Here is a 24,158-nt window from a genome sequence, read left to right on the forward strand (position 1 = left end):
CAACGCCTGGTGTGGAGCAAATCACGTGGGATTTGGGCAGGTGCCACTTACCATTGGGCAACCTAAGTTTGGATAAATTCATCATATACGGGCACATATCACAGTGTTGGCAAGGATAAGTTCCAGATCTTTTCAAATTGGTGGTAATTTCAGGATTAGAGAAGTGGCTGCGAACTAAACGATCCTTTAATGATGGTGCTCGTTTGTAGGTTATTTCAGGATGATTTTTAATGTGTTTATTGATCATAGGGTCTGCCAATAAAAGAGGCCAAAAGCTATGTAGAATATCCCTAGAACTGTTGTGTTGATTGGAATATCTTGTTATTAATTTAACAGTATTGCTACCTTCATGTGATTTAGATGAAAACATTATGGTGTTCCTATTTTTGGCCTTCACTTTATAGTATGCTCTCTTTAAGCAGGTATGGCTATATCCTCAGGCCTTAAGTCTACTGTATAGTTCCCTGGCTGCTATCCGATAGTCAGTTTCATTACTGCAATTACGTTTTAATCTTAAATATTGACTATACGGGATGCTTCGTACTAATGGTTCAGGATGGAAACTTTTTGCTAAAAAGTGAAGAAACGAGTGTACCATCAGAGTTAATCTTTATCTTTAGGTCAAGGAACTCAACTCCTTCTCTGCTATATTTAAACGTAAAATGAAGATTGAAATCATTAATAGAAATTAAATGGAAAAATTGTTTAAGTCAGAGTTCAATTCCAGACCAAAAAATCAAAACGTTGTCTATATATCTGTACCATGCTACAATGTAGTCAAGAAATGGGGCCAGGTCATCACATGCAAAGGTATCCTTTTCCCACCCCCCCCCAGGTACAGGTTGGCATTCGATGGGGCATTGTCCCCAATTGTGCCCCATCGTTGGTGTCATTGGAAGGAATTGTGCCCCATCATTGAGGTCATTGGGCCCCAATGTTGGTGTCATTGGAAGGAATTGTGCCCTATCGTTGCTGTCATTGGGCCCCAATGTTGGTGTCATTGGAAGGAATTGTGCCCCATCATTGATGTCATTGGACCCCAGTGTTGATGTCATTGTAAGGAAATGTGCTCTATTATTGGTGTCATTGGGTGCCAATGTTGGTGTCATTGGAAAGGAATTGTGCCCCATCATTGGTGTAATTAAGAGGAATTGTACCCCATCATTGAGGTCATTGGGCACCATTGTTGGTGTCATTGGAAGGAAATATGCTCTATCATTGGTGTCATTGGGTGCCAATGTTGGTGTCATTGGAAAGGAATTGTGCCCCGTCGCTGGTATCATTAAGAGGAATTGTGCCCCATCATTGAGGTCATTGGGCACCATTGTTGGTGTCATTGGAAGGAAGTGTGCCCCTTCGTTGATGTCATCGGGAGGAATTGTGAGCCCCTTCATTGGTGTCAGTGGGGGTGGATTATGCCCCATTGTTGGTACCAGTGAATGAAATAGTGCCCCAAGGGCCTGATAAAAGCAAGTAAAGGGCCACATATGGCTCCCGGGCCACAGTTTAGAGACCACTGCCCTAGATAATGCACACATGCAATGTTTAACCTCTATGGATGACATAACTGAAATCCAATGGATGAATTGGGAAGGCCAGGAACAGCCAGTCTATGCAGAAAGAAGATAGATGATGCTAGGTGTCCTTCAGCCAGGAACTGAAGCGGGGCTCTATATGACCTGCTATAGCTTTTAATGCACATTGTGAGAAGCTCACGGTGTGTGGTGAAATAGATGAGCCTATATAGCTGTGCAAGACTAAAGGCAAGGCTGGAGTTCAGTGCAAGTCCCACCATATCCTCTAGCATTATTTTATACAGTAGTAGATTTGATATAGCCGCAGTATGATAGAGAAGGAGACAAGGCTGAGATATCAAGTGTCCTCTGATGTTCATCAGTCCATATCATAAAGGGGTCTTCTTCTCACAGACGTACGGGAAGTTCCGGGAACAGTGACCATCATTCCAGTCATTTGTAGGCCTTAACGCAGCACAGTCTTCCCCTCCTCCGAAACCGTGACCTTTATAATCATCGGGCTGATTCTTCCCCCAGAACCTGAAGGACAGAAGAGACAATCGGGATTAGATCAAGGCAGGAGCTGAGCAGAACTGGGACCTCCGAAATGCTATAAAATTCGATTTTTAAGGTTTTAAGGTGTGAGCCCAACAACTGTGATGGGTTGCAAGAGAGCTGACCACACACTACAATGTGATGGTACAATCTACTGAGGTTAGATAAGTGGTGGCCAACCTCATACTTACATGCTGTTCATACATAGCCCCTATTAGCTACGTAAAAGTTCTTCATCTCACCTCTTTCCCTAATGGAATATGTGAGAATTTCTCTCCCCCCGGTCCTTTCCGATGTAGGTTGTTGTTCCCTTTCACTGCTTTACTTATTGGCCTATGTGAGGAATTTTTTCCCTAATTGGCAAGGCGAGGAGTAGGAATGAGCCAATGGTTTGGCCTGAACCTAGGCTGTTAGGGCTCATTTACACTTGCTTTGACTTTAACACACATTAAAGAGCCTACCATTTTAAATGTTTTTTTTTATGTGTTTTTGGTGCTTCCGTGATGCTTTTTTGAAGCTTTAATGAAGCTTGGCAAATGCCCAGTGGGTGTTAATTTTCTATTTGTTTTAAAGGGGCCCAGTAGAACCCTGGCTCAGTAGTTCCCCTTACTCAGCAGATCCTCAGCTCATTATTATACCTGTTCAGCAGATCCCAAGCTTAGAATTACCCTTGTTCAGCAGATCCCCTGCCCAGTATTACCCCCAGCTTTGCTGAACCCTCAAGCTATTGTAACCCCCAGCTCTGCTTATCTTCCACTCAGTAATAACCACTAGCTCTGCTGATCCCCCACTTAGCGCTAACCCCCAGCTCTGCTGATCCCCCACTCAGTAATAACCCCTAGCTCTGCTGATCCCCCACTTAGCGCTAATCCCTAACTCTGCTGATCCCCCGCTCAGTAGTAACCCCCAGTGCTGCTGATCCCCAGCTCAGTAGTATCCCCCAGCTCTGCTGATCCCCGGCTCAGTAATAACCTCCAGCTTTACTGCTCTCCCACTCAGTAGTAACCTCCAGGACTGCTATTTCCCTACTCAGCAGTAACCCAAAGCTCTGCTGATCCCCTCTCAGTAGTAACACCCAGCTCTGCTGATCCCCCCACGTAGTAGTAACCCCCAGATCTGCTAATACCCCACTCAGTAGTAACCCCCAGCTCTGCTTAGCCCCTGCTTAGTACTAACCCCAAGCTGATCCCCCACTCAGTACTATCCCCCAGCTCTGCAGATCCCCACTCAGTACTATCCCCCAGCTCTGCTGATCCCCCACTCAGTACTATCCCCCAGCTCAGCTCTGCTGATCCCCTCACTCAGTAGTAACCCCCATCTGAGTAGTAACCTCCAGCTCTTCTGATCTCCCGCTCAGTAGTAACTCCCAGCCCTGCTGATCCCCCACGTAGTAGTAACCCCCAGCTCTGCTAATCCCCCACTCTGTAGTAACCCCCAGCTCTTCTTAGCCCCTGCTTAGTACTAACCCCAAGATCTGCTGATCCCCCATTCAGTACTATTCCTCACCTCTACTGATCCCCCACTCAGTACTATCCCCCAGCTCTGCAGATTCCCCACTCAGTACTATCCCCCAGCTCTGCTGATTCCTCACTCAGTAGTAACCCCCAGCTCTGCTTAGCCCCTGCTTAGTACTAACCCCAAGATCTGCTGATCCCCCATTCAGTACTATGCCCCACCTCTACTGATCCCCCACTCAGTACTATCCCCCAGCTCTGCAGATCCACCACTCAGTACTATCCCCCAGCTCTGCTGATCCCCCACTCTGTACTATCCCCCAGCTCAGCTCTGCTGATCCCCTCACTCAGTAGTAACCCCCATCTGAGTAGTAACCTCCAGCTCTTCTGATCTCCCACTCAGTAGTAACTCCCAGCTCTGCTGATCCCCCACGTAGTAGTAACCCCCAGATCTGCTAATCCCCCACTCTGTAGTAACCCCCAGCTCTTCTTAGCCCCTGCTTAGTACTAACCCCAAGATCTGCTGATCCCCCATTCAGTACTATGCCTCACCTCTACTGATCCCCCACTCAGTACTATCCCCCAGCTCTGCAGATTCCCCACTCAGTACTATCCCCCAGCTCTGCTGATCCCCCACTCAGTAGTAACCCCCAGCTCTGCTTAGACCCTGCTTAGTACTAACCCCAAGATCTGCTGATCCCCCATTCAGTACTATGCCCCACCTCTACTGATCCCCCATTCAGTACTATGCCCCACCTCTACTGATCCCCCACTCAGTACTATCCCCCAGCTCTGCAGATCCACCACTCAGTACTATCCCCCAGCTCTGCTGATCCCCCACTCAGTACTATCCCCCAGCTCAGCTCTGCTGATCCCCCCACTCAGTAGCAACCCCCATCTGAGTAGTAACCTCCAGATCTTCTGATCTCCTGCTCAGTAGTAACTCCCAGCTCTGCTGATCCTCTGGCTTGCCACGCCTGTTCTCTTTCCAATCCCTGCTCACCTCCCACTATATTGCTAGAGCTCCCTGGGAAAAGAAATCTATTACTCCCCATGTGGATTTTAATCAATCACTATCCAATAAACCAGGCTGTTTAACAAGCCTTAGAGAAAAACGTTATTATCACTGTAAAAATATTAAGTCCAAAACAACCCCAGATTGAAAATTCAAACCACGTTTGTTGGTTGTGATGACTGTTCAAAGAGTTTTTCCTCAGCCCCCCTTTACAGCACAGTCCCCCCTTTATATCAGTGTCCTCAGTTCCCCATCACAGCCCCCATTACAGTTCCCTCAGCAGTACTATCCCCCAGCTCTGCAGATCCCCCACTCAGTACTATCCCCCAGCTCTGCTGATCCCCCACTCAGTACTATGCCCCAGCTCAGCTCTGCTGATCCCCCTAGTCAGTAGTAACCCCCATCTGAGTAGTAACCTCCAGCTCTGCTGATCCCCCTAGTCAGTAGTAACCCCCATCTGAGTAGTAACCTCCAGCTCTTCTGATCTCCCGCTCAGTAGCAACTCCCAGCTCTGCTGATCCTCTGGCTTGCTATGCCTCTTCTCTCTCCAATCCCTGCTCACCTCCCACTATATTGCTAGAGATCCCTGGGAAAAGAAAGCAAGCTATTACTCCCCATGTGGATTTTAACCAATCACTATCCAATAAACCAGGCTGTTTAACAAGCCTTAGAGAAAAACTTTATTATCACAGTAAAAATATGAAGTCCAAAACAACCCCAGATTGAAAATTCAAACCACGTTTGCTAGTTGTGGTGACTGTTCAAAGAATCTGTCCTCAGCCCTCCATTACAGCACAGTCCCCCCTTTATATCAGTGTCCTCAGTTCCCCATCACAGCACCCCAGTGCCCTTTTACAGTGCAGTCCCCTTTACATCACAGTGCCCCTTTACATTACTGTTACGGGGACTGCTCTGTAAAGGGGGCACTGTAATATAAAGGGAGGCTATGATGTAAAGGGGATTTCTCTGTAAGGGGGGCACTGTAATGTAAATGGTGGGTTGTGATGTAAAAGGGACTGCACTGTAAAGGGGATATTGTGATATAAAGGGAACTACACTGTAAAGGAGCACTGTAATAGTTACAGTGCCCCTTTACAGTGCAGACCCCTTTATATTACAGTGCCCCAAGCAATCACAGCCTCCTCCATCACAGTGCCCCTGCAGTCTGCCCCCCTCCCTTTTCCATTGACACCTTCTCATTCTAATGTCTGCATTCCCTGCACAGGACTCCTACCTTTGGCAGGGCAGAGGCTATGATCAGTCTATGTGTCCTCTCCCGGCTCCTCTGCCTGCCAAGCCAACAATGTCATCCTATCAGCCGGGCAGGGGGTGGGAGGAGCTCTCCATTCTAATATACAACTCCTCCCACCCCCTGCCCTCCTGATTGGATGACGTCATCTGCCGGATGGGCAGAGGAGCCAGGAGAGGAAAAACTGGCACGACCGCACACCAGGAGGTGAGTGGCAGTAAGTGATAGCCCTGTGCGAATTGCAGTCACCGCTCATCTTCTGGTGTGCTGCCCAGTCATCAACAGGTCATGGCCTTGGAGTTGAGGACCCCTGTTATAGATCATATCCCCCCCACCATACTGCCGAGTGAGTTGGAATCCAATCTTTATTTTTAAACCTCTGGTCTGGGGTGTTTTTAGTGGGAGGTGAGCATCATCTATAGAAGTGGTATATATATATATATATATATATATATATATATATATATATAAAATGGCTACCTGCTGTCAGTGGTTTCTAAAGGAACAGCAAGTGCTGGCACCCACTGCATCCCTAGCATGACCTTTGGCACATTACTCATGTAGCACCCTTGTCCTAAACTTACTTGTGCTAAATTTACTTTGTGCTAGGTGGTAGCTAGCCTGGCTAATTTGTAGCTTGATCAAATGGTTTTCTCCTAAGCTTGAATGGAACTGTGATTCTCTCTTTTGTCAATAGGTGGCACTTTCTCAGTCAATCAGTGGGAGTTTTTTTGCCTGCTGAGGCTGCTAGGATAGTCTATTTATTTGGAGAGAATCAGGTGACCGGGGTTCTTTTCCACCTGGGCTGCGGCCTGGGTGGGTGTGTGTGGAGCAGCAGCAGAGGTGTGGACCTGAAGCCTGTGGCCTAGCCGTGTGTAAAGGGGCTCAGCCCAAGGGGAGCCTGATCATTGCCAGGAGGCATAGGAGAAGAAGTAGCCAGAGGGCCAACCACTCTTGTTGCCTGGGACAGGTGTCAAAGGGATGGAGTTTTGAAGGAGTACCAGATCAGACACCTCATTGGCTGTGGAGTAAGTGGGAAAGCTTCAAGAGAGAACTCATCCAAGATGTACAGTGGGTGGCTGTAAGTAAAGCTTGAAGAGAAGTACAGCAGGTAGCTGTGAGTAAATCTTGAGGGATCCAGTGGGTAGCTGTGAGTCAGAGGAACCCAGCGGGTAGCTGTGGCTGAAGCTTGAAGAATACAACAGTTATTGTGAGTGAAACTTGAGAAGTCCAGCAGGTAGCTGGGAGCTAAGCTTGAGGATTTACAGTGGGATACTGTGAGTTGAGCTTGAGGACCTACAGTGGGATACTGTGAGTAAAGATTTTGCCATAGGAGACAGCAGTTGCTACAAGATACAGATTGCTGCATTCAGCTTAAAGACCCGTTTCCTGTATTGTTGTCTGTCTAGTGCTATTTTTGTCCAAGGAGTCTGATAATTTGCTATTGCTTTTGCCTAGGGTGTCCTGTGCCATACCCCTCTCCCAACCCTGTTCCTGTTAAGAGAAAAATAACTCTATTTATTCATTTTTAAAAGTGACTGGTGCCCATCTTTCCACCTTGCACTACACCCACCATGCCTAGTAACCTGCATGCTAAGGAGGAATCTCAGCTCTTCCTGACTCTGGGGGTCACCACCAGGCCTCTAGAGGTCAGGGAGACTGCTACACTCACATGGGCGAGAATCTCTGGCTAAGTAAGCAAAGGGAAGGGGGTAGCAGCAATATCACTGCTCAAATATGGTCACTGGCCATATTTTGGTCAATAATGTCATTGCTTTCCCCACTCCTTCCCTTATATAGCTGATGGCAGCTTGGGGAGTGCCATTGGGTATGATCAAGATCAGGACGATAATTCCAGCAAAGCGGCAAGCGCCGGGCATAATGATTGATGATGGATTTGCAATGAGGGACTCATTAGGAGATTTTCATTTCTTTTAAAAAGAACTTGTAAAAACAAGTGGGTGTCTTTATTTCTGGGTTATACAGGTACTGTTCACATGGAGGGATGGCGGTATGTGTAGGCCTCCATATTTTTACCAGGGGGGCTTCTAGATTCTGATAAACTTCCCCTCTACAACCACTGGCCATGGTTCTGGGTAAAAGGCCCTTGTCTTCATCAATATGAGGACAAGGCTCTGTGCCGGGGGGGGGGGGGGGGGTCTTTTCTGGAAAGCCACCCTTCCTTTTTAAAATCATGTGGGCTGGTATGGTTCAGGAGGGAAGAAAACATTTGTCTTCCCCTTTTCCTGGCCAAACAGGCTCCATACTTGGTTAAAGGTTCTCTAATGGATTATTAAATTATTTTATTTTTTTGTGAGGATTCGCCTCAAAATCCATACCAGACTCAAAAGGTTTAGAAGGTATTTTTATTTTTTTTGGGGGGGGGGGGGGTGACTCTATTTACGTTTTCTGTTTTCATTTTTTGCTGTAGGAAAAATAAAGAGGATGAATCTACCTAGCAGGGAAACAGACAATGAAAACCGAACAGCAAGATCATTTTGTGAGCGAATGTAGAGATGGAATCAGGCAAGTATAAAACCTGAAACTCTTTACTATATCCTAATGACTCTATAAAGAGAATTGTAAGTCATTATCACAATACATTTAAAATGACTTAATTATTTAAACATTATCAGGCCCCCAAACTCGCTCATCCATATCTTTATGGACCTTGCTTTGTGCACTGGTGCTCAATCATGTTGGGACAGGAAGGGACCATCCCCAAACTGTCCAAAACATTGTCCAAAATGTCTTGGTATGCTGACGCCTAATGCCGCGTACACACGACAGGACTTAAGTCCGGCAGACTTTCGACGGAGTTCTGACGGAGTTCTAACAGAGTTCTGACGGACTTTCCGAATGAACGGACTTAGCCACACACAATCACACCAAAGTCCGACGGATTCGAACGTGATGACGTATGACTGGACTAGAATAAGGAAGTTTATAGCCAGTAGCCAATAGCTGCCCTAGCGTCAGTTTTAGTCCGTCAGACTAGCACACACACGAGCGGATTTCTGGGTCCGGCAGAGTTCTGGCGGAAAAATTTGAAGCATGTTCCATTTCTAAAGTCTGTCAGACTTTTGCGAATCAAAAGTCCATTGCAGCCCACACACGATTGAATAGTCTGCCGGAATCATTCCGTCAGACTTTTGATGTTGAAAAGTCCGGTCGTGTGTACGGGGCTTAAGAGTTCCCTTCACTGGAACTAAGGGGCCAAGCCCAACCCCTGAAAAACAACCCCCCCACCATAATCCCCCCTCCACCAAATGATTTGGAGCAGTGCACAAAGAAAGGTCCATAAAGACATGGATGAGCGAGTTTTGGGGTGGAGGAACTTGACTTGCCTGCACCGCTCTACCCGATGGAACAACTTTGGGATGAACTGCGAGCCAGGCCTTCTCATCGAACATCAGTGCCTGACCTCACAAATGCCCTTACTTAATTATTTAAACATTATCAGGCCCCCAAACTCGCTCATCCATATCTTTATGGACCTTGCTTTGTGCACTGGTGCTCAATCATGTTGAAACAGGAAGGGACCATCCCCAAACTGTCCAAAACATTGTCCAAAATGTCTTGGTATGCTGACGCCTAAGCCCTTGTACACACGGTCGGAGAATCCGTCGGAATGTGTCCTATTGGACCGTGTTGTTGGATAGTCTGAATATCCGTCGGACCCAATTTTCCAACTTGTTGGAAATATTTTCCGACCAACTGGTTCGATCGGACATACTCCGATCATGTGTAGAGAATTTTGATCGGACCAAGTGCCACGCATGCTCAGATCAAATTCCTACATCAAAGCTATTGGCGACTAGCCTGAACGTAGTCCCATCATAACTAAATTACGTCATCACGTTCTGAAAGATCGGATTTTCCGACAACTTGTCCGACCGTGTGTAGCCAACAGTTTCGGACAAGATCCGACGGACAAAATCCGTCGGACAAAATCCGACGGATTTGGTTGGCAGAATGTCCAACTGTGTGTACAGGGGCTAAGAGTTCCCTTCACTGGAACTAAGGGGCCAAGACCAACCCCTGAAAAACAACCCCCCCACCATAATCCCCCCTCCACCATATGATTTGGAGCAGTGCACAAAGCAAGGTCCATAAAGACATGGATGAGCGAGTTTGGGGTGGAGGAACTTGACTGGCCTGCACCATTCTACCCGATGGAACAACTTTGGGATGAACTGCGAGCCAGGCCTTCTCGTCAAACATCAGTGCCTGACCTCACAAACGCCCTTCTGGAAGAATGCTCAATATTGAACCTTACGGGCTAAGCCTGGGATTCCATTAAAGTTCATGGGCATGTAAAGGCAGGTGTCCCAATACTTTTGGTAATATAGTGTGTAAGAGAAGGGTCCTGATATTTGAGGTTTCAGCGTCTTACTTTGGAGTTGTGTCATAAGGCGTTCCATCCACCCATGTCCAGTTTCCATCCTGATCCGTTAGACCGATCCACAATAATTTGCCTTTTGCAATGCTGCACAGAAAATTCTTAAAAAGACAAAATACAGTAGTTATTAGAAGATGAATTATTGTGGCTGATCGGTACCAATCACTTACTGTCTATTGTATATGCTTATACTGTTACCTTACAGCGGTAAGGTGAGGGGCCATTACACACAGAGGTGTAATTGCACTGTAGAAAAAAGTCACCAAACCTTAGTCACATCATCAAATTTGTACAGAGTGTTAGTTTGACGGATCCGTGATAATCCGCCCCGTGAATATCCGCTTGCTCAGCGGGGATCGCTCCGTCGATCCCCGCTGAGCAGGAAGATGACAGGTCCGTCTCTGCACACTTCACAGGGGCGGACCTGTCAGAGCGCTGCTCTCCCCTATGGGAGATCAGATGACGACGGACCGCAGAGTCCCTCGTCACCCGATTCAATCTGTAGACGGATGGAAACGTATGTTTTTCCTCCGTCACACTTTTTCGGATCGGAGCGGGTATGTCAGCGGACATGTCACCGCTGACATCTGACGCTCCATAGAGGTCTATGGAGCATCCGTTCAGGTCCGCCTAAAAAACTGACGGACGGACCTGAACGTATCGTTCGTCTGAATGAGGCCTATAACTTTCACAAAGACCAAATAATATACATCAATTTGGGTTATTCTTACCAAAGATACGTAGCAGTATACATTTTGGACAAAATATATGAAGAAAAAATTACTAATTTGCTAAATTTTATAATAGAAACAGAGAAAACTTCATTTTTTTACAGAATTTTCGGTCTTTTTTTCTTTTATAGCACAAAAAATAAAAAACTCGGCGGTGATTAAATACCACCAAAAGAAAGCTCTATTTGTGTGAAAAAAGGACACGACTTTCATATGGGTACAGTGTTGCATGACTAATTGTCATTAAAATTGTGAGAGCACCGAAAGCTGAAAATTGGTCTGGTTAGGAAGGGGGTTTAAGTGTCCAGTGGGCAAGTGGATATATGATGCTCAGCTCCCATTGGCTCATCCCTAGTGGTGATCTTAAGAAGATGTGTGGAAAGAACTTTGTCTCTTTGAAGAAGCTACAGTAGAGTAAACTGTTACATTCCTGTCTGGATGAGGCAGCATGTTATACACACGTCAGAATTTCACCAACAGATTCTATAAAAGTTACAGGTTTCTATTAAAACTTATAGTGGTGGCTACCAGGTGTGTGTGCAAAGGGCTAATTATTCAGTTAACCTGCCTCAGCCGTAATCACTCCCAGTCTGCCAGTGCTTAAATTGTTGCCCTACAAACTGGAAAATCTATTTACAAGGTGAGGTTGAGAGCATAGTAATCAAATACTGCTGGCAGTAGAGTGATCTGACAGTGTAAGAGCCGGTTCACACTGCGGGCGATGCGAGGCGACACGACTTGCCTCACCTCGATCTGACAAGTCACCCCCGTTCTGTACAATGGAACCGTTCTGAGAGGAGCAACTCGAGTCGCTCCGACTCAGAAAAAAGGTTCCTGTACTACTTTCGGGCGACCTCGGGGCGACTTGCATTGACTTCTATACAGAAGTCATCTGCAAGTTGCCGCTGAGGTCGCGGCAGGTCGCGGCGAGGCAAGTCGGTATCGCCTCGCATCGCCTGCAGTGTGAACCGGCCCTTAAGTGTCTATCTGTTCAGCATTCATACCATCTCCTCCTCGCTATTAATGACTATCAGGTGGGCCTTCTTGTTCTTGCAGTCTTTCTTGGCGTCGTTCCATGGTTTTGAGTCTGAAGACAAGTAGTAACAGCTGAGTGCATAGTGTCTCCATCCCTCACTGCATAATGGATTAGAAGAGCCTGAGTGAACAAGAAAGAGGATTATGAGGGTCGTGCTGGATTGCCTTGGTTATAGTCAGACAGTTCAGCCAAGATAGTAAAATTATAATAAAAGCCCAGATAGCAAGGGTAATTTGCCACACATTTGTGGCAGTGTTGAATTGTAAGTCTGCTGCACATTTTCACTGGCGAGTTGTATACTCGCAGAGCACTTGAAGCACAAGCTCTAGTTGACACTTTTACAATTTTTAGAAAATTTGAATCGGAAGTCTCTAGCAAAGTTGCAGTGCTGAGTCTACAGCAAGAGCTCTGCAAGTCTACAGCATGAAAATTCAACCACGGTACCCCCTGTGGTGAGATATTGACAACATAACTTAACCAGAACTTGCAGAAGAATGCTTGAAAAGAAAGTTGATCTGGAGTCATGCAATGTGGACTTGCTGCAATTGTGCAACAAGCTTTTGAAGCCTAGTAAGTCTAGCAATAGCTTAACAAGTAATTTTCAAATTTGTAGCACAACTGCTTGCTCTGGGAGGAAATCACAACTAAAAAGACATCACATCCCCGAGTCAGACCCTGGATTCGTATATGTCTTGGAAACTCCATCAATGTGTTCCTGCACACCTGTGTCTCCACCTAACTTTGTGTGTCACAGCTTTTCTTGTGTTCTCTATAATATAAAATACATACAATATCCAAATGCTGGGAGACTATCAAAATGTGGAGAGGAGGTTGGTGCCATTGTCGCAAACCACCATTCCTAGCTTAAGCTGGCATGGCATCAACCATCTCTGAGCCTGCCCCTGCAGAGCTCACAGAATCTTTGTCCCAGTGTGGCTACTGTCCCTCAAGCACACCAGCTCAAGCACCGCCTGGCATATTTTTGCCTGCGTGCTTGCGTAGCCCCTTGAACTCCTATGGAGCACCATTGGTTCTGAGGACAAATCAGCACAGGAAGAGGCCATGGAAGAAGAAGAAGAAGAAGAGGAGGGGTGAAGGTGAGACGTGTGGCAGAATCACCACTAGTAGAATTTTGAAGGCGTGGTGTCAAAACAACCTCCAACACTATTGCACCCTGTCCTGCATACTTCCCAGCTGCCAGCAGAGTCACCCAGTACGCGGTGAAAGATAGGTAACATCCCTGTCCATGCCTGCTGGACCATGAGTCAGGAGTAATATGCACCTTACCGCTGACCGCCCTGTCCAGCGAGGCATGGACATTGCCTTCCACATGCCGATAGAGAGCCGGAATCGCCTTCCATGAAAAAAAGTGGCGTTTGGGAACCTGCCACTGAAGTACCACACATTCCACAAACTCACGGAAGGGGGCAGAGTCTATAAACTGAAAAGGCAGCAGTTGAAGTGCTAGCAATTTAGCCAAGCTAGCATTCAACCACTGGACATGTGGATGGCTGGGAGCGAACTTCTTTCACCGGTGGAGCAACTGGGGTAGGGAAATCTGCCTGCTAGAATCGGACGTTGGTGTACCGATAGCAGATTGCCCGCAAGTACTTGGCAGTGGCACACCTAATTCTACACCTTCATTCCTCTCAGTGCAGGTTTCTGAGAGGACTGAAGGTATAGTGGGGTTGGAGATCCCAGATGATGAGGAGGAGCAAGGAGAGGTCCGCCTTGTTCTTTGGTGTGGGTCTTTTAGGTAGTGTTGCCAACGGGCTACATGGGAACTCGACATATGTCTGATTAAGCATGTGGTGCCCAAGCGCTTGCTATCTAGTCCACCCTTGATACGCTTCAGACATATTTTGCAAATAGCAATGGTGTGATCTGCTGCACACGTCTCAAAAAAGGCCACCCCCATATCCTGTCTTTGGCCAATTATGCCTCTACGTTCTAACAGCGCTAAGGTCATAGTGCATGCTTGGCCAATCATCAACCAGCAATGCATTGCGATACCGCAGTGAATTATGTGCCGTGACTTGACACTCTAATTTGCCCATAATGTTCGTAATTCGGTTGAATGGCCGATGTTCGAAGCTCATCCCTACTCTCCAGCGGCTGAAAGGACTTCAGGGAGAAGGGCCAGTCCAGGCCTCTCCCCAGCAGTGGGCATGTTCTCTGAGAGAGGCAGAGGTTGGCTGGTTAAGTAATGCTATGTTTGGGACAATTTATTTGGGGTACTGTGTGGATATCGGCACTGGGGGACTGGAACTACTGACTAACTTCGGAGTCAACCCATCTGGGCTCACTCTGTCATGCTGTTGGGGATCTGGGCTGAATGCCCAGCATCCCTGGAGCATAAAAGTGGGGACTGAAGTCCCTTCCACATGTGGTAGGTGAAAAATCCCCCAGTGCTTGCAAAGCAAGGCTGACATCCTCCTGTCTCAGTGCCGCACCAATTTTTGGGATTGTGTCAGTGAAGACCGAAGTCCCATCCACTACCACAGGAACTCCCTTTTCTGTTAGGTGAGGGCAGAGGACAGCAGCACTCTGCCGTGTTGCCAGCCCTTCTGCTGGGCTTCTGCGAGTGGAGACTGCAGACCCATCCACCGATATCAGCTCAAGCTGCAGTTGTGTATAGAGGGCCGTAGCATTCTGCCCTGTTAGCACTTCAGCTGAGGACCCCACAGCATACACTCCGGCTAACTGATGGGGTGGGAGGCCCGCTTTCTCACCTCTCAGACTGCGGATTTGCTGCTGGGGTGGAAGGATGACCTCAATCTCTCCCAAATTGTGTAGCTGCCATTGGGGAGGTGAGCCGGCTGCTTCCTCATTCATTCCCTCATCTGGTTGCTTGGATGATATTTCTCTGTCACTGTTTCCCAGGTGCATGAATCCTTGTTGGGGAGTGACCATCTCCTTTCCCCCTGGGCCTCCGGAACTCCCGCAGGTGTGGGGCAGAGGTCTTGGATCCTCTGGTTGCCAGCGCTTCAGCTGGAGAAGTTTGTTACTCCACAGATGCTGCTGGGTTTTGGGGTTAATTATGCCAAATTATGGTTTCGGTGCCAGTCTAGCTGGATTGCACTGGGTTCTCCTTGGTCACAGGTGTCGCTGTCACCCCTGGCAAGTGTGAGAAAGCAGTTTAGCCAGGCGTATTGAGTGCCATTTTTTCTCGGAACCAGCCTAGTGGGTGTGTCATCCTGCTGTGCATTCTGGGAAAGGGTATTTAAGGTGCTGACATCACGTGCTTCTGGGTTCCGGTCCAGAAGATCTTTCTATCTGTTTGGTCCTGGTCCTCCTGACCATCCCCCATGGCCCTCATGGCCTGGGGTGCGGATCCATCCAATTCCGAGTCTCGGGGCTGGCTAGCCCGAGGCAAAGTAACTGAGAGGAGGATTCAAAGGTGGTCCGGTGCCGTCTCCCCTGTGGAAAAGCCCAGCAACTGGAGAAGCACCCAAGGGAGGACTCTTCGGGAGAAGGCCATGCATAAGACTGGCTTCTCAGAAGGAGCCTGGAGGCTCTGTTGAAGGACACTAAATGGATCTACACTCATACGGTATCGCCAGACTGGCTGCAAGATACTGGTACCGTATGATAGCTCTCTAAATTTACCTATGTCCCTCAGTTACATCCAAGTCTGTGGCACAGACTTTGTTCAAGTGTTCTACATTCAAGTCTGTGGCACAGACTTCATTCAAGTGTTCTACATCCAAGTCTGTGGCACAGACTTTGTTCTACTTAAGCATTCTATCGGCTGATAGGCCTGGTGAGAGGAGATCTATCCGGTAGCTGTGACAATCCAGTTGTGAGCGGTGGTTCTCTGGATTTCAATAGTGAGAGACTCTCTATTTTTGCAGTTCCAAAAAGTACCTGAACTCCTTTCCTAACCCTCTACCTTTCATTGAGAAGCTGTGTTACTTGTTTTTTCAAATAAATATCCCAAAAAGAGGATCCAGTGTCAGTTTCTACAATTCTTTGGGCCATCTACCTTGGGAAACCCCTACACGAGGTCAAGAAGGTAGCGGTAAGACCAATAAAACCAGCAGCTCCTTCGGGGGTCAGTGCTACATACATATATACAAGATTGAGTCCGATTAATACAGATCAGACTGGATTTCTAATTCACATTGCAAAGAGTATTGTTCACTAAAAATCCAGGGCCCATAATCAGAAGACAAGCGGCCAGCATTCAATCCTTTCCAAAAGCCTCTGTCCCGGCTAGGTCTGTCACAGTCCTTATTTTCCATCTTCCCCATGGGGCTGAGAGATCTGGAGCCCAAGCTTAGAAGTTCATTTCCAATTGTACGCAGATTGTGTGATCTTCCTTTATGTAGACATCTAAAACCCCTAAGGCTGTTTCTGGGTGCCGTAGACATCTTGGATGTGATGTCAGGAGCCCAAGCAGACTCAGAGCTGTCACTCAAATAGCACTTTATATATTCTCCTTTGTCCTCCCCCAGCAGCTATAAAGTGTTATATGGGAGGTGAGGAGAATGATGATGGAGATATGCCAACACAGACAATATTTAGACCAGAAGAGGAGAGGGCTATGATGGGCAAGAAGTGAGGAGGCTGTGCTAGCGAATTGACTAGTCAATTTTTCTAGTAAGTTCAAAGGCACATTTCAAGTAAACAGAACATTTTTATTTCAATAATTTTTATTGAAGATTTTCATCAGAACAATAAAGATGAACATTCTTTATAACAAGCAAGTAAAATCCACCTTTGCATATACATAGCCATTCTAGACTAACAAAGATCTAGACAATTACCTAACATAACAGACCTGTAAAACTAAACAGAACATTTTTATGTGATTTTACCTGAATTATTTAAATTGGTAACAGGGTCTCTTTATTAACTCAAGGTAGTAACTGGAACTCCCACTTAGAGGAAGCCCAGGGTCCCTTTACACTGGAGTTACAGCATTGGAATTGTTGCAAGTTGAGGATCATCCCACATAACCCCCCTGAAAAAAGGATTTCACATATCATTTTGAGGTTAAAAATTTTAGGAAATGTTTTCTGATCCCGTTTTGAGGTGTAAATCGTACAATTTTAACTATAAAAAATAAAATAAAAATTGGTGTTTTTATCTTCCCCTGGAATTACATAGGTGCTGCCCTCAGTAGATGTATTGTAGACCTTTGAAGGATTTTTGGATGAAATAATTTAGGATAAACTTACCTTTCATTTTCTGGACCTCTTCTGCCACTTTCCCCAACAACTCCATAATCCTCTGACTGCCACTGGAAAAAGAAGCTGAAATACACAGTGTGAGTGAGAGCTGGCCTCCTTTATAGCGGAGGTCACCAAACTACAGCCCACTGCAATATTTTTTCTGGCCCACAGCTAGGGGTTAGCGTTCTGTCACGTGCCTGCAGTTTCCATTTCTCCCCAACATCCACCCTTCCTAGTGCCCAGCGCAGGCTCACCTGGCAGCACTGTCATTGTGTCCTCTAGGGTTGCTTGGTTGCTAGGGCTGCTTGCGTCCTAACAACCAATCAGAGGTTTGCACCAGCATTCACAGAAAGACCACACTTCCTCTATGCAGACCTTTTCAAAAAGAAAAAGCCTGCTCTGGTAGCTGCTTAATAGAGCAGTGCCAGCTGCTATAAGAAGGACAGATGGTGAACCTAGAAGATAGAAGGATTTTTGCATCTGCAGCACCAAAAGGAGAGATATGTGGATAAGGGGCACTGGGCACAGGAGGGAGAGCTGTGGATATGAAGAAAGGGAAACTGCTGAGTGCAGAGGTGAGAACAGTAGATGGGTGGGGCTGGGTGCTGAATGCAGAGGTGAGAGCTGTGGGCTGGAGGTGGTGCTAGGTGCGCAGGTAAGAGCTGTGGATGTGTGGGGGCTGGGTGCAAAGGTAAGAGCTGTGGATGGGTGGGGGCTTAGTTCAGAGGTGAGAGATGTGGATGGGTACGGATGGTAGCACAGGTGAGTTCTGTACAGCATACATTGCATTATCCTGACCAGCAGAAGCAATGCAGGTGCAGGAGGAAGTCGAGAGGAACCTGGTTACACGATGGTTTCATCAATTACAGGGAGGAAGCTATCTGATTGGAAGCTGGCACCCCATGTGACTTTGGAAGCCATCTTGGCTTAGGCAGAGTCAATTTAAGACCCTGGCTTCTGGGTTTGTCGCACATTTTGTGAGTCGCTAGAGTAAGAACAGGTCACCGGTCTGCCAGGAATGATACTTAGCATCAAGGAGAGGTTCTGGAGGAGTAGGGAAAGTGCAGGGACACGCCATCCTTCCTGAAAGCCACATTTGGGTGCAGACCAGCCAAGCAACATTCCACTCCTCAAGACAGCCACTGTCAGCACCTGTGGTCCACCACTCTATTGCCACTTTGCTATAACTAGGTGTAAGTGTTGTCAGTTGGGTCACCTTCCTGATGGGTCTGTTTTGTATTGCTGGACTTCTGTTGCAATATATTCTTGTTACTGTACTTGGACTCTGTCTGTTTTCTGCCTGCCGCATCACGCTGCACCTCCCCACACTTGGCAGCAGTGAGCATGATATAACCATCTTTGCAGCAGGGGCGGACGGAGGAGAGGGGACTATCATGGCACAAATAAGAGCAGCCTTGGCACTGGTTGCCAAAGTTTCCTGGTTTCAATTTCTCCCTGGCTGAGTGGGAGGAGAGGGTGAAGAGTGCTAAGTACCTGTGTCAACTTCCCACCCGGCTGATCGCGGAGCTAGTAATAAACTCCATTGAGGATGGTGCCCATTGAGCGATGATGATGCTACCAGAAAAAGAATGGCCCGCCTGGAACAAATTATAGGGGAGAATGTGACAGGTGGAAGGTTCTTCATCCATAGGTAGCCAGAGAACCAAAAAACCTCACCCACTTTGCGGTAGTGCTACAGAACCTGTGGAAAAGCCTAGAGAAGAAGAATGTACATGGCTGTGCCGATATAACCACTTCAGACAAACTACTGATGAATCAGTTCGTAGTGGGCATGAAGACCAGGCCAGTCAGGAGAGCCCTACAGGAATGAATCAAACCCACACACCCTCTAAGTTAATTATACTGTAGTAGACACAGAACAGAAAGATATGGAAGCAACCATGGCGGTGACAAACAGGCATGAACCGCTACACCTAAAAAAAGGAGGCCTTGGCTTCTTCACCCCTGCCGGCCATACAGAAGGCCATATGGGAGCTTGCCCCAGAAGTGCCTTCCTTGAAGCAAGAAATGTCCACATTCAAACAGGATTCGGCACACCCCTCTAAGAGCAAGAATCCATTCCGGAGTGACCCAGATGAAGCCTGGAAGTACTGACGGTGTGGATGCTTTGGCATAGTACTAGTTCTATGACCAGTGGTTCAGCTTATCAATCTGAGGACTTCCCTGCTCCTGTTCTCTAACAATACCACTATAGAAGACCTCTGTGTGATGCCCTGCCACTGCATCTCGGAGGCCAATCCCAGGGTGTAAGCCAACTACGCCCCATTACAGGCAGCCAATACCTCCTTGAACAAGCCGCAATACAAATCACTGCTGCAACAGCTAACCATTCTTTTCCTCTACCTCAACATCAGCTACTTCATTAACTGATAGAGAAGCACTGGTCTTTGCCACCACCCCTAAGTATTATGGCTGCACAGAGGCCATTGAGCACCCAACTCATATGGGGGGACGCTCCACCCATTCGACAGTGGTATCGTCATATTACTCCAGCCCTGTGCCAAGATGTCACAGACTTTCACAATATGCTACAGAGGTAGGGTAATTCAAGAGAGTCGTAGTCCATGGTCTGCTCCCATTATCCTGGTACAGAAAAAAGACAGGATTTTGCAATTATGTGTGGATTATCACAAGCTCAATGCCTATACCCACTTGGATGCCTACCCATTGCCCAGGCGGGAGAAGTTGCTTATGGTACTGGGTCATGTCAAGTTTTTCTCTACCCTTGATCTGACAAGCGGTTACTGGCAAGTCCCAGTGAGGGACCAAGACCATGAAAAGACTGACTTAATCACGCCCCTGGGTCTATTTGAATATAATCAGATGCCATTCAGACTGAATAATACCCCCAGTACAATACAGTGTTTGAAGGAGAGGTGCTTGAGTGATTTAAATTTGGAGCCTGTACTACTTGGATGATATTATAATTTTGTCTAAAACATTCAAGGACCATATCCAACACCCGGACTTGGTCTTTACCTGTTTAACCCAGTATGGGTTAAAACTCAAGCCCAGTAAGTGCTGCTTAATGCATCAGAAAATCCAGTACCTTGGGCATATAATAGAAGCCAGGTCAGGGTCTCCCTCCAACCCAGCCAAAGTCCAGGCATCACAGGATTGGCAGTCCACACGGACTATTACTGAGCTGCACTCTTTTCTAGGTGGGATACTATCGATGGTGTATCCCAAAGTTTGCACAAATTGCTGCTCCTTTCACCCAGCTGCCATTCAACTCAAAAGAAAGGAGGGCTGTCATCTTCGTTCCAGTCCAGTTTTTTTTTTTTTTTCAATAGCAATGGCAAATGCAACCGTAAATTCACATTGTAAATGTGATTTGACTTGCTTTTTTGTTTTAGAAATGTTGTTCTATGCATGCTACAGATGCATCACTTTATAGGCACAATATGGGGCCCCCCTAGGCACTATATTTAAGGATTTTTTTTTTATTATTGCACTTTAAGCATCATTAAAATCACTGCTTCTGAAAAAACAATTGTATTTAAAAAAAATTTTTTGCATTGGTACATGTCCCCCAGGGCAGTACCCGGACCCCCATACCCCCTTTATGGCCTTGAAGGGGGGTGTTCAGCCCATTTCTAGTCAGGATCTACCCACTGTTGAGTATAGAAGAGGACCCATGAAGTCAGGACCCACTCACTGCTGAGGACAGAAGAGGACACATGAGGTCAGGACCCACTCACTGCTAAGGACATATGAAGATCCATGAGGTCAGGATTCACCCACTGCTAAGGACAGAAGAAGATCCATGAGGTCTGGATCCACCCTCTGCTAAGGACAGAAGTAGACCTATGAGGTCCGGATCCAACAACTGCTAAGGACAGAAGAAGACCCATGAGGTCTGGATCCACTCACTGCTAAGGACAGAAGAAGACCCATGAGGTCTGGATCCACTCACTGCTAAGGACAGAAGAAGACCCATGAGGTGAGGACCCACTCACTGCTAAGGACAGTAGAGGACCCATGAGGTGAGGACCCACTCACTGCTAAGGACAGTAGAGGACCCATGAAGTCAGGATCCACTAACTGCTGAGGACAGATGAAGATCCATGTGGTCAGGATCCACTCACTGCTGAGTACAGAAGAGGACCCATGAGGCCAGGACCCACCCACTGCTAAGGACAGTAGAGGACCCATGATGTAAGGACCCACCCACTGCTGAGGACAGAAGACAATCAGTGAAGTCATGTTGGCAGACAAAATACCTATAGAAAATTGTTACATATACATACAATATATATATATATATATATATATATATATATATATATATATATATATATATATATATATATATATATATATATGCTGTATATATACAGTATGTCACAAAAATGAGCATACCCCTCACAATTTTGTAAATAGTTTATTATATTTTTTCATGTGACAACACTGAAGAAATGACACTTGTCTACAATGTAAAGTAGTGAGTGTACAGCTTGTATAACAGTGTAAATTTGCTCTCCCCTCAAAATTACTCAACACACAGCCATTAATGTTTAAACCGCTGGCAACAAAAGTGAGTACACCCCTAAGTGAAAATGTCCAAATTGGGCCCAATTAGCCATTTTCCCTCCCCGGTGTCATGTGACTCGTTAGTGTTACAAGGTCTCAGATGTAAATGGGGAGCAGGTGTGTTAAATTTGGTGTTATCGCTCTCACTCTCTCATACTGGTCACTGGAAGTTCAACATGACACCTCATGGCAACAACTCTGAGGATCTGAAAAAAAAAAGAATTGCTGCTCTGCATAAAGCTAGCCTAGGCTATAGGAAGATTGGCAAGACCCTGAAACTGAGCTGCAGCAAAGTGGCCAAGACCACACAGTGGTTTAGCCGGACAGGTTCCACTCAGAACAGGCCTCGCCATGGTCCACCAAAGAAGTTGAGTGCACGTGCTCAGCGTCATATCCAGAGGTTGTCTTTGAGAAATAGACATATGAGCACTGCCAACATTGCTGCAGAGTTTGAAGGAGTGGGGGGTCAGCCTGTCAGTACCCAGACCATACGCCACACACTGCATCAAATTGGTCTCAGAAGGAAGCCTCTTCTAAAGATGATGCACAAGAAAGCCTGTGTCCTTAGTCCAAGCAGATTAAGGACATGGATTACTGGAACCATGTCCTGTGGTCTGATGAGACCAAGATAAACTTATTTGGTTCAGATGGTGTCAGGCGTGTGTGGCGGCAACCAGGTAAGGAGTACAAAGACAAGTGTTTCTTGCCTACAGTCAAGCACGGTGGTAAGAGTGTCATGGTCTGGGGCTGCCGGCACTGGGGAGCTACAGTTCATTGAGGGAACCATGAATGCCAACATGTACTGTGACTTACTGAAGCAGAGCATGATCCTCTCCCTTCGGAGACTGGATTGCAGGGCAGTATTCCAACATAATGACTCCAAACACACCTCCAAGGTGACCACTGCCGTTCTAAAGAAGCTGAGGGTAAAGGTGATGGACTGGCCAAGCATGCCTCCAGACCTAAACCCTATTGAGCTTCTGTGGGACATCCTCAAATGGAAGGTGGAGGAGCGCAAGGTCTCCAACATCCACCAGCTCTGTAATGACATCATGGGGGAGGGGAAGAGGACTCCGGTGCCAACCTGTGAAGCTCTGGTGACCTCCATGCCCAAGAGGGTTAAGGCAGTGCTGAAAAATAATGGTGGCCGCACAAAATATTGAAATTTTGGGCTCAATTTGGACATTTTCACTTAGGGGGTGTACTGACTTTTGTTGCCAGCGGTTTAGACATTAATGGCTGTGTGTTGAGTTATTTTGAGGGGACGGCAAATTGACACTATTATACAAGCTGTACACTCACTACTTTACATTGTAGACAAGTGTCATTTCTTCAGTGTTGTCACATGAAAAGTTAGAAGAAAAGATTTACAAGAATGAGAGGGGTGTACTCACTTTTGTGAGATACTGTGTGTGTATATGTATATAATATATATATATATATATATATATATATATATATATATATATATATATATATATATATATATATATATATATATATATATATATATATATATATATATATATAAATTATTATTATTATTATACACAGACAGAGGCTTTGTGATATTTACATCCCATTTTAACATTCTGGTAAATAATGGTTTGATGGGTAAGTGTTCCAGTGAGTGGAATAAGAGAATCTTACTGCTTGCTGCCTGGACTCCTTCCAGGTCCCTCACATCTCCCAGACTGTTCTGAACATCACTGGGAAGAGAATCTGTAAGGATAAGATTGAAGGTTCATCGGAGATTTCTACGAATCACGCCCCATGATACACACAGAACACGTCCTCCAATATTCTAAAGAGGTAATAAAAAAGATGTACCATCTTACCCAGTGCACCCCCTCCACCCAATTTGGAAACGGGCAGGCTCTACTCACGTATACGTGCACGCGAGCTCATCGGGATGGGGCACGTTGAATTTTTTTCTTTTTTCTTATTTATTTTACCTTTTTATTTTCAGCCTCCGATAAAAGTGATCTTGTGGTGAATCCGCCATAGGGACCACTTTTATGTTTTAGCGGACTGCCCGCTGAAGAAGAGGGTACCGGGGTTATGGCAGCTAGCTGCTGCCATAACAACGGTATCCTCCGTCAAACAACCAACGTAAAACTGCAGCGGGCGGTCCGTAAGTGGTTAATTGCATTCGCTTAATAAATACTGGTGTTACTGCACTTAGAAGCACCTCTCTTTCGATTTATATTTCTCTAGAGTTTGCTTCTCCCCCCATAGAGTGCTGCTCAATGTGCCCTCTGTGCATCCTCCAGTTCTTATTTCCTTTGGATGGTAGCCCAGAGAACCAGAATATCCAGAGGTTCCATTCATACGGAAGCTCCCTATGTACCTCCACCTATATAGCTGAAGGAGCTAAGCTGGCAAGCAATGAGTCTTTTTACATCTATTATTGGATAAAGTGTGGGGCTCTTGGTGGCCCAAGTCGTACCGTGCTCGAAAAGTGGTGCTGA

The 24,158-nt window shown here is 46.4% G+C and overlaps 1 protein-coding gene across 1 annotated transcript in view; it reads right to left on the minus strand.

Annotated features, from left to right (window-relative positions):
• Positions 1-1,903: 1,903 nt before the first annotated feature.
• Positions 1,904-24,158, minus strand: part of LOC143962525 (asialoglycoprotein receptor 1-like) — a 37,371-nt gene continuing 15,116 nt past the window's right edge. The window contains exons 4-9 of the mRNA XM_077471799.1: positions 23,338-23,409; positions 19,498-19,511; positions 17,140-17,239; positions 11,925-12,076; positions 10,184-10,290; positions 1,904-2,054 (exon numbers count right to left, since the gene is read on the minus strand). Coding sequence (XP_077327925.1) covers positions 1,904-2,054; positions 10,184-10,290; positions 11,925-12,076; positions 17,140-17,239; positions 19,498-19,511; positions 23,338-23,409 — 596 coding nt within the window. The remainder of the gene's footprint in view (positions 2,055-10,183; positions 10,291-11,924; positions 12,077-17,139; positions 17,240-19,497; positions 19,512-23,337; positions 23,410-24,158) is intronic.

Source organism: Lithobates pipiens, unplaced genomic scaffold, assembly GCF_037356315.1.
Source record: "Lithobates pipiens isolate NorthernLeopardFrog02 unplaced genomic scaffold, aLitPip1_a1.2 Scaffold_8, whole genome shotgun sequence".
Taxonomy (NCBI): Eukaryota; Metazoa; Chordata; class Amphibia; order Anura; family Ranidae; genus Lithobates; species Lithobates pipiens.